The 11435-nt window shown below is 37.9% G+C and overlaps 1 protein-coding gene and 1 pseudogene across 1 annotated transcript in view; both read right to left on the minus strand.

The window, feature by feature from the left end:
* Window positions 1-9116, minus strand: part of LOC101584532 (vomeronasal type-2 receptor 116-like) — a 24550-nt gene extending 15434 nt beyond the window's left edge. Inside the window, exons 1-2 of the mRNA XM_012512848.1 lie at window positions 9113-9116; window positions 8658-8738 (exon numbers count right to left, since the gene is read on the minus strand). Coding sequence (XP_012368302.1) covers window positions 8658-8738; window positions 9113-9116 — 85 coding nt within the window. The remainder of the gene's footprint in view (window positions 1-8657; window positions 8739-9112) is intronic.
* Window positions 9117-10649: 1533 nt separating this feature from the next.
* Window positions 10650-11075, minus strand: LOC101569847 (annotated as a pseudogene).
* Between the last annotated feature and the right edge of the window lie 360 nt (window positions 11076-11435).

The raw sequence follows: 11435 nt of genomic DNA on the forward strand, positions 1-11435 counted from the left end.
AAGAATATATGCAGTGTATTATTTGTTGAAACTGTACTTCCGATTTGATTTGAAACTGTCTCATTGCTATCTGTTTATCAATAAAACTTTGAAAAAAAATAAAGCATTTGATCAAGAGTGATAAAAAAAATGAATGACCATTTTGTATCTGTATATTCAAAATAGTTAGGATAGATATACAGCTACTTTCTCTTAACTCAATGAATAAGATTTGTTCTAATAGTGTTTGTGGATGGGATGTTGTGTCTGCATCTTATACATGAATAACCACTGAGACAACAATGTGCAGTGTGTTTATTATTATTATTATTATCATTATTATTATTATTATTGGCAGAACTGGGGATTGAACTCAGGCCCTTGTGCTTGCCCGGGAAGCACTTATTCTACTGAGCCATCTCCCTGGCCCTGTATTTATTATTGAAACTGTTCTACTGATCGGTTTTGAAACTGTCTCATTGCTATATGTTTCTCAATAAAATTATTAAAAAATACAATGAGAAACAAAGCATATGTTGCAGATTGAATGAAGGCAATTGTAGGATATCAGACATAGAAGATAGAAATGCGCAACTAGCCAGCAGAAAAGAAAGGTACCTTAAACATCACAAAAAACCATGAACAATCAATCTAGTAGCTACATGATAAAGCAAAGAAGGACAACATAAGATTTACTCAAGTCAGTGACAAAGCTGGAGACAGGCAAATGCCATTAAACAACTGCTCACAGAAATAATGGCAGAAAACTTCCTACACATGGATTAAGAATTTGAGATACAAATAAATGAAGTATGGAGAACTCCAAATAGCCACAAGTGAAGTAGATCTACACCAAGGCAGATAATAATGAAGATTACAGAAGTTCAGTATGAGAACAAAATATTAAAAGCCAGAGAAAAGAAACATATCACTTATAAAGGAAAAAGCCCATCAGAGTTATAGTGGACTTGTCAACACAAACCGTAAAATCAAAAGGAGTGGGCCAGGGATATAGCTCAGTGGCATAGTGCTTGCTTGGCAAGTGCAAAGTCCTGAGTTCAATTCCTGATACCCGCCCCCCACAAATGAAGAACTTGGAGTAAAATATTTCAAGCCATAAAGGAAAACAGTCTTCAACCAAGATTGATGTGCACATTAAAACTATCCTTCAAAATTAATGGAGAAATAAGATTTCCATGGCAAAGAACGAAGAAATTTACAACTAGCAAGTCATTTCTACAGAATGCTCTCAAAGACATATTAGAAAGCAATAATGACAGGAAGTCATTACTGTCTACTTGGTAAAAGTCATTTTTGACTGTGCTCATAATTATCCTGTTGTGATTATTTGACCCATGCAGGCTAGTTTCTTTGGTTTGTCTTCTCCAGATTTAAAGCTTTTCTACCTACCCAAGATGAAAGTGCCTGGTGTCTATTGAGGGTCTTCAGGTAGAACCTCTGGAGAGTATCTCTGACTGCTGGTTCACAACAATGACCCCTCTCAGCCTGAAGAAGCCAGAGTGGTTGGCGCCCATGGTTCCCTCATGGCAGTTCAGGTTACTTCTTCAGAGGGGGGAATGTCATAGGCAGCTGAATTAGAAATATTATAGGCAAGCAGACAGGGCCAGGCCCTCAAGGAGACAATATGGAAGACAAGGTGACTCTGCCACTTAGAAGAGACAGACACTGCCTACTGTAGGCCAGACCTCAAGACAAAAGAGTATACAAATGTAGCCACATACTTCCCTAGGAAAGGGCATGAGGGATTGATGTTCTAAATAGGTATCAATCACCTTGACAGAGCCCAAATAAGTCACTAGCCCAATCCCCAACAGGAGGAGACCTTGTCCTGTATTCATGCCTGCTTGCTCTGTGACTTGCTTCCCCATTTGATACTGGATTTAATCAATTTTACCTGAGCAATGGTGTTTATAGCCTCATTGGTTGACCATAGTTTTGTCCCACCTCATACCTACCTAAGCGAGTTCTCATGTTCGTCACCACCTTAGACCCACCTCACCACATGGTTTTCCTCTTTATTTTTTATTTTATTTTATTTTTTCATAATTTTATTGAGAAACAAATAGCAATGAGACAGTTCCAAATCAAATTGGTAGAACAGTTTCAATAATTAACACATTGCATACTGTCTTTCTAGTGGTTATTTGTTGTACAAGATGCAGACATGATATCCTACTTACAAATTACTATTAGAACAAATCCCTCTATTCATTGAATTAAGAGATTGTAGCTATATATCTATCCTAACCATTTTGAATACACAGATACAAAATGGTCATTCACCTATATCTCTTTTTTAAATTTAGTTCCATCATTTAAATATTATAGGTATGTGAACTCAGCAAAATATTCCAAAATAGTACAGTAGTCCATAATAGTATTGAGTCTTCCACTTGATTGGCAATGTCAGAAGTTGTTGACCTGAGTCTCCTACAGCTCAACATAACAGCATAACTTTACTTCTTATACTTTCTTTCTATACTTTTCTGCTGGATGGTTAAGACCAAGACAAAGCAAGACCTATGTAACAAGAATTGTAGCTTTTGGATCTGATAAGGTCAGTCAAATCCCCTCAGGATTTATCCTGAGATCCTGTACCTCAGATTGTAGATTCTTTGTCAGTGTCAGCCATGTAGATGAGTCACAGCCATTGCTTGGCCAATGGTTTTCCTCTTTAAAAGTCCCTGGAACAGACAGCTTCCTGGGGATAACCCACTTGGGGTCTTCCTCCTGTCCCTCTCTTGGACAGGAGCTTTCTTTCCCTCAATAAATATATTCTGCTTATAAAAAAGAAAGAAAGAGATAATGAAGACCATACATGAATGCCAGTAGAAATAAGCTGCTAGATAGAACAGGCAATTAAACAGCAAAATAGACAGGGAACAAGTAGGAAACAACATGAAAAAGAAAAGCCAATACATATCAGTTATAATCATCAGTGTAAATGGGTCTCAACTCACTAATTAAAAGATACAGATGGAAGAAATGGACAAAAATGTGTGTTTTTATGTATTAGAGTCCTACTCAGTCATCCGGAAGAATAAACTGGGGACTTCTAAAGGTAGATGGACGCAACTCTAGACTGCACTCTTAAGTGAAATAAATCAGACCCACTTGCATAAACATAGTATCACATCACTAGAGTGAGAAATTGAACAAGAAAATAGGACTGAAAACCTATAATAAGATACTGTGAACTGGGAACAGACTGGCAAAAAGAAAAGTCCATCGGTGATGTGGGAAAGGGGAAAGGAAGAAAGGGAAAAAGAAAGAGAAAAAATACACAAGAGAGTTAAGGTAGCTGTATAGCTAGCTTCTTAGTCTTTTTAAAAATTATAATTTTCAGGGCTGGGGAGATGGCTCAGTGGAATAAGTGCTTCCTGGCAAACGCAAGGGCCTGAGTTCAATCCCTGGTTCCACCAAAAAAAATTATAATTTTCTTTTATTTTGAACAGTAAAAATAAGAGTAAGAAAAATAAAAGCAAAGATAGAAACAGGGTAACAAGTAACAATATATATGTTGCAGATTTTCAAAACAAGAATAGCTGATTAACACTGATTGATATATTATCTATTTTTTATCACCAAGTCTTGCTCAGATTAACATATATAGTTATGCAAGATGGGACATATGATTGAACATTATCACATACTTTCAAGAAATCTTAAATTTTTGTTCTTCACTCATTTTCTTTTATTACTTTTTTAAAGGAAATAGTTTAAAGAGAGTATAGTCATAATTGATATGACATTAGAAACATTACACATTTGATTACAGGTATTTCAAGCATGGTTTTAGTATTATACATTCAACTAAAAAAGAGAGCTACAGGCCAATCTCCCTCATGAACATAGATGTAAAAACCCTCAATAAAATCCTAGCCAATAGAATACAGCAAATCATCAAGAAGATTATACACCATGACCAGGTAGGATTCATCCCAGGTATGCAAGGATGGTTCAATATATGTAAATCTATAAATGTAATGCACTATATCAATAGAGCCAAATCTACAAACAACATGATCTTCTCAGTTGATGCCCAAAAGGCTTTTGACAAAGTCCAACACTCATTCATGTTCAAAGTCCTAGAAAATTGGAATAGATGGGCTCTACTTCAATCTGGTAAAAGCCATTTATGAAAACCCAACAGCTAGCATAATCCTAAATGGGGAAAACCTGAAATCTTTAACTCTTAGATCTGGGGTACAAGACAAGGATGTCCTGTATCACCACTCCTACTCAATATAGTTCTGGAATCATTAGCTACAGCCATTAGACAAGAGAAAGAAATAAAAGGAATAAGAATAGGTAAAAAAGAAGTTAAACTTGATGGCATGATACTCTTAGTTTTTTGAAAAGAATGCTTTGTGCTACTGTTGTGTAGGCCAGATATTGTTTCTATGCCTTGTACTCTAATTAGGTACAAGGAAGACAATATATAATGTATCAATTATTGTGACTGTCCTACTAACTTGTTTGGGAATTTGGTTTCATTGTTTACCTTTTTTCTCTTTAGAATAAAAAAGAATAAGATAAAAGAAATATTAAACAGAATTGCTAATTTGCTATTCTGGTTTTGAAAATCTGTAACATATGTAATGTTGTATGCTACCCTATTTCTGCTATTTGTTTTTGCTTTTGTTTTTACTCTTTGAAATAAAGTAAAATAAAATAAAATTTTGGAAAATACTAAGCAGAACTTTTGAAGACATAGGTGTAGACAAAGGTTTTGTGAATAAAACTCAATTGTATGGAAAATACAAAATAGAATCAAGAACTGGGATATTATTTTATTATTTTGCACATCAAAAGAAATTACCAAGAGAGTGGAAGCACAACCCAGAGTGGGAAAATATTTTAGATATTTGTGCCTGAGACAAAGGACTTATATCTAAAATATATAATGAACTGAAAATCCTAACCCCCAAATTTGAAAGATCCAATCCAAAGATTGGTATCTTACATGAATAGGCAATTTTCAAAAGAAGTAAAAATGTCAAATAAATATACAAAAAATTCAATATCACTGGCCTTTTGAGAGATGGAAATTAAGATGTCACTGAGATTCCGACTCACCCTAGAGAAAGAATGATTACGGTGAAGAAATGAAGCAGTAACAAATGCTGGTAGTGCTGTGGGGAAAAGGAGCCCTTCTCCACTGCTGGTGGGAGTGTAGCCTCGCACAGTTGCTGTGAAGCCAGTGTTGAGATTCCTCAGAAAACTGGGACTAGAGGTGCCATTTGATGCAGTTGCTCCTCTGGAGGGTAGTAGCATCTTACAACCATGATATATACTCACCTATATTGTTAGCCCAAGTTTTCAGCCACAAAGTCTGTAATAGATAAATCTTGGGAATGATTTTGTTTTTTGACTGGCTTAGGCTGCCTTAAGGGCGGGTCTAGTAAGGGAGGTAGAGCTGGGGGTCAAGCCACGGCATCCTGTGCCTGACTGCTTTTGCATGAGCACATGCTTAAACAACTGAGCTAACCGGCAGGCCCCCAAATCTTGGAAATAGCCAAAACCACCTATCAATTTATGAATGGATAATTTTTTAAAATACAGTGGAGTACTATTCAGCCATAATGAAGGATAAACTTGAAATATTTTTTGTTAAGTGGATGTACCCTTTGCTTTTGCAATCAGATTTTATTGGCACTTTTTAGATGTGACATTTACATTCATCATAGAGAATTTATTCCTGTATATAATATTTGTTTCTTTTTCCCCCTATTTCCTTATGCTCTCTTCAACTCCTTTCCTTCTCTATTTAAATAAAATCTTTGTTTCTATTTTGCACTTTTCTCTTTCCTTTTCCCTCCCTCTTTTTTGTTCCCTTCCCCATTTGAATGTTTTCTTCCTATTTACACTTTGGCTTCTCACACCAGAGAAACAACACAGTATTTACACGTGTACCTGATTTATTTCACCTGCGCTAGGGAGAAAAGGGATTAAAGGGAGGCGAGGGGATGGGAAGAACAGGGGAGGCAAGGGATAGCATGTACAGGTGCAAATTCCTTTTTTTTTTTTTTTTTAATTTTAGGGAAGGGCCCACAGGGTGTTCAGGGTCTCACTACTAGATCGGACTCATAGTGGTTTTCCTGTTTACAGCCTCCCGAGAGCTGGGATTATGGGCGCGCGGCACCACGCCCCGTCTCAGTTGCCCTCTCTGCGTGCCCTGGGGGGAGGGGTGGGGCCAACACGGCAGGCCTGGGGATCGAACCACGGCCCCTACGCCTGCTTGCAGGCGCTTTAATCCACTGAACTATCTGGCTGCCCACAGGTACAAATCCCTTGTGGCGAATGTGATCACTGTTATATCAAAATTGTACCAATAAACTTAACACTAACAAATTATATAATATACTACAGGTAAGACCAAGATTCTCTTTTTCATCTATCGTTTTAGCATTTATCTATCTATTCTCAATCTACTCCTACCTTCGTACACGTAATGCTAGATACAATTTTAGTCACATGCAGCAAAATTTAATAATATCTGGTTTGGGTTGTCTCCAGGCCTTATGTCTTAATATTCAAGCGTGCAGAGATTTGCAGTGGAGGGAGCTGTGCTTTTTACTTGTGGACTCCCCGCTGTGCTTGCTTTGACCTTTTCTCTAACTTTGGGTGGGAGGTAGAGGCAGCCAACAGCCACCACGGGAGGGGCAGGCAGGGCTGGCGCCGCGGCCACGGCACGTGAAGTCAGACCCTCACCAGGAGCGCACAAAGGAAGCTTGCCTACCCCAGTGTGCGTGGCTGGAGACTTAACTGAAGCCAATCGTAGGTTGGACTAGATTCTCAGACTCAGAATCCAAATAAATTATAATTCAAATAAATTATAATTATACTTAAAATGTTACAAAATTAAGCAGCATTTCTATTATAAGAGAAAATGAGAAAATCTCGTTGTACATGCAATTTCAATAAGCCACAATTAAGCAAAAATAATTTTTTAAAATATATTGCATATTGTTATCTTTATTTATTTATTTTTTCCCCCATAATTTTATTGACAAACAAATAGCAATGAGACAGTTTCAAATCAAATTGTTAGGACAGTTTCAACAATCAAAACACTGCATACACTCCTCCCAGTGGTCAATTGCTGTACAAGATGCGGACATGACATCTTATTTATTTATTTATTTATTTTTATTTATTTTTCCCCATAATTTCACTGTTAAACAAACAGCAATGAGACAGCCTCAAATCAAATTGGTAGGACAGTTTCAACAATCAACACATTGCATACATTCCTCCCAGTGGCCAACTGCTGCACAAGATGCGGACATGACACCCCAACACCACTAGAACAAATCACTCCACCCACCAAGAGAATGCAACCATACATCCATCCCAAACACCCTGAACACACAGACACAAAATGGACACTCATCTGCATCCCCCTCTCTGGACAAACTCCACCATCTGAACACCATAGGTGTGTAAACTCAGCAAAATACTCCAATAGAGTCCAGTAGTCCACAATAGCATTGGGTCCTCCGCTTGACTGGCAATGTCAGAAATTGTCGACCTGAGTCCCCTACAGCTCAATACAACAGCATGGCTTCACTTCCTATAAGCAAAAATAATTTGAGTAATTCTAAGATGATAACCGCTGGCTCAAAATGATCAGCAAAGATTTTCTGTTTCTTCTGCACATTTTATCTTCACACTCCTAGCAATATTCCTTATTGTGGAATAATACTGAAACTTGTTTTTAAAGATTTGTTGTATGTTTTATGAAATATTAACTTCTTATACTTATCCATTTCTAATAGATCCACTAAGGATTTTTCCAACCTTAACGCATCTGACAGCCTAATGATAACGCTTTCCAGAAGCCATGTCACTGTCCCCAAAATGTAGATATAATTGCTTATATCGTCTTATACAATTCCATACAAGGGCCAGCCAAATAGCTCAGTGGATTAAAGCGCCTGCTTATGCAGGTGCAGTGACCAGGGTTTGATCCCCTGGATGCCATGCTGGCCCCACCCCCAGGATGGGCTGAGACAGCGACTGAGACTGGGGTTGGTGGTGCGCACTGCAATCCCAGAGCTTGGGAGGCTGAAAACAGGAGGATCACTACAAGTCTGATCTGTGTAGTGAGACCCTGTAGGCCCTGTACTAAAATACAAAAAAAAAAAGTATTCTGTACATTAATTGAAGCCTACAGCACTACCTTAAATTCACATGTCTGTATGCTTTCTCCCTTAATCCCCTATGAGGTAGAGGAAAGCAGAAAATTTGAGGGTATGCTCTACTGTAGCATATTATATGCTGCGGAAGTTTGTATTTCTTAAACCAAGTACGGCCTTTATGAGCTTCTGTCTGTGTCAGAAAAGTGATACTCATTGGAAAGAAAATAAGCATATATGGTAGCATGTGTTAAATTCACACAGGTTACTGCTGTGTGGGCAGAAGGGGTTGGCTGGAGAAGCGACCACCTGCATTGGGTCTGGAATGGTAACTCAGTGGAAATAGTTCAAGGCATAGGGAGTGTCTTAAAAGAAAATATTGGTTATAACAACTAAGTGGTTAACATAACAAAAGATGAATATTTCCACTAGTCTGCTTACAGATTCTTGCCCTTTTGGTGCTTGAATAAAGACTACAAGCCATCTGGGAAAATTCATCCTAAAGGAATATGCTACCTGTCTCACTGGAGATCTCATCCTCTGGGCAAGGGGTGCAGGCATAGCAGCAGACAGCCTTCCCCTTCTGGGGACCACAGTCTGTGTTGCATGCAGAGTGGGGAGTCTGAGGAAAACCAGGGATGTGTTGGGAGCACGTTGGACACGTACCTAATCAGGTGTTGTGTACGCTTCGGCATTCTGGATAATAAACTCGCCATGCATGTACTTAAATCCAATTACCTGATCAAAGGCCAACCAAACTGACTTACTTACATGATAGGTATGAACATATAGAAACTCATGGTTGAATAAATTCGATCCTTTCATATGAATCGAAATGCTAGTAGGAAATCTTGAAAGCTGTCACGTGTTATTTAGTATTGCCTTTACTAAATGATAATGAAGCATGACATCGATCATAAGACTTTGATTATTTCTGATAGTATAAAGCATTATGATGCAGTCTGCCTTACCCATGATGTTCCTGCAGCCCACTCTATCATCTCTTCAGATAAAGACAAGTGCTGATGATTAGAAAAATGCTTAGAAAGCTGTCCAACTTTCACTTTAAGGCCAAGTCCTTCTGGGAAGTTCCGGAAGTTGAAAATATCATACTCTGCATCTGATTTTCCTTTCTGAGTCACATTCCCTGGTCTACTGGCAGGATTGTTAAGTTGTATGTTCTTTAGGAAAGGGTGCAGCTAAAAGGCAAAAGTGTTAGAACAGAAAACAAATTAGAGAGTGAACCTTATCTTCTTTAATTTCTTTAACAAATGAAAGAGCATTATAAACAAGCTACGGAGTAAAAAAATGAAAATATACAGAGAACTAAAATAACACAATCCTAAAATATCAGTCAATCTGAGGAGAAAATCCCCAGATATGCAAATCTAAGTAACATTGGTATGTAGTTAAAGTTCAATACCAATTTTTTCTCTTTGGTCATTTTCAAAGTAGCAATAAGCAAATTGAGGTCATCAATAGTTAATGTGAGGGGCCGGGGAGATGGCTCAGTGGAATAAGTGCTTCCCTGGCAAGTGCAAGGGCCTCAGTTCAATCCCTGGTTATGCAAAAAAAAAAAAAAAAAAAAAAAAGAAAAAAAAGAAAAAGGAAAATAGTTAATGTGGTTGCATATACACCCACGAGATCACTTATGTAATGTACCCACTATAATGCTCCACACCACTTAGATATTTACAGAACTAGTTAAATTTGGTTGTTTGTCATTTAAGAACTTCATGGAGCGCTCTGATTTTTTTGCTATTGAAGTCATTATGTTGTAGAGTGGTGAGATCCATTGTAACACAAATATTAATCTTGACTTTATTACAATGAGAGAAAAACAATAAAGGTAATTATACAGAATTTCAAAATAAGATAGAAAATTCACAATGGTTAATAGACTGCATATTGTTATCTTTAAAGTAGTTGCTCAGATTATAAGGTGTATGTATGCGAAATTGTTCACACAATATGAACACAACTTAACAGGTTCCTCTCATCCCACCAGCAACTTGTGCTTAGGTTTAAACCAGGCCTAGATTTAACTACTTGGTCATGAATAAACTACATAAATAGCTGTTTTATATGAAAGGATCTAAATTGTTTGGTATGGGCATATGTAGGACCCACTTGAAAGGTCCTTTTGATTCCAGTATGTACCATCTAGCAGAAGTGACATTACCTGCCATGGGGCAAACATCAGTCCTTTCCTAGTTGTCACTGGTTCTGTACCTACTTGTTGAAGAAGCATCTCACGGAGGGCATGTGCCACAGTGTACACAGTGTCATATATATATTGTAACTTCCATTACTCATAGCTGTGTCAAATTGGTGCGGAGGTAACCATCCCAAGGAGCCCTGGGATGAACAGTTCTTCAATGTTTTACAGTTAGAATTTGTAACTGAACAATTACAATATATCCCCCACATCCTGGCAAGGTAGGTATCGTCTGTATATTTGTTTTTTCTTTTTAGCATTTTTAATTAAAAGTTACACAGAGGAGGACTTTATTCCTGCATCTTCTCAATCGTTTCTTCCTTGTATTTGCCCTTTTCTTTTCCTACTTGGTGAGACTTGGCTTTCTGTTCCAGGATCATTTTGCGGTCTTTGTCCAGTTTTAGCCTGGTGATGACCACCTTATTGGGGTGAATGCCCACATGGACAGTTGTGCCATTTGACTTTTCCCGCTGCACCTGTTCAATGTTCTTCCTGTAAACCCGGACTACTTTGCCAATCTGTTGACCTTTATAGTGTCCTTGCACAACCTGAACTTCATCATCCGTTCAGATGGGCAGAGAGCGAACATTATATTTTTGTCTCAGCTCTTTGGAAAGAGGAGAAGACATAATTTTCCTGCGAATGTGGGAAGGTATGTTGAAATGCTTTTTATGGGTTTTGCTTCGGTCTGAAGTCACAAAAGGATTAAACTTCATTTTGGCCACTGCAACTCCAGTGATGGCCTCAAAAGGGAAGAGCCCGTCTGCATATTTGGAAGGGTTTGTTGTCTGGATGAAATCTCTGAAGCCCAAAATCTCATCATGGTGGTGTGAAAAAATAGAGCCCCATGGGCTGAATCAAAGACAAAATATTTCTTACTGGTGGTAATGTCCCACTGTGAGGTGGTGACCCAGACCTTGTGTGTAGCAAAATATTCCCATCTTTTAAAGCTCATGCCTAGAACAGAGTCCGGGTTCCCTCAAATTACAATAACATTTGCGGTTGATCCCCTGATGGTGTTATAATAGAAGAAATCTCTTATCAAATATTTTGAAACAGAGACTGGGATCTTATTC

Source organism: Octodon degus, unplaced genomic scaffold (assembly GCF_000260255.1).
Source record: "Octodon degus isolate 3935 unplaced genomic scaffold, OctDeg1.0 scaffold00282, whole genome shotgun sequence".
Classification (NCBI taxonomy): domain Eukaryota; kingdom Metazoa; phylum Chordata; class Mammalia; order Rodentia; family Octodontidae; genus Octodon; species Octodon degus.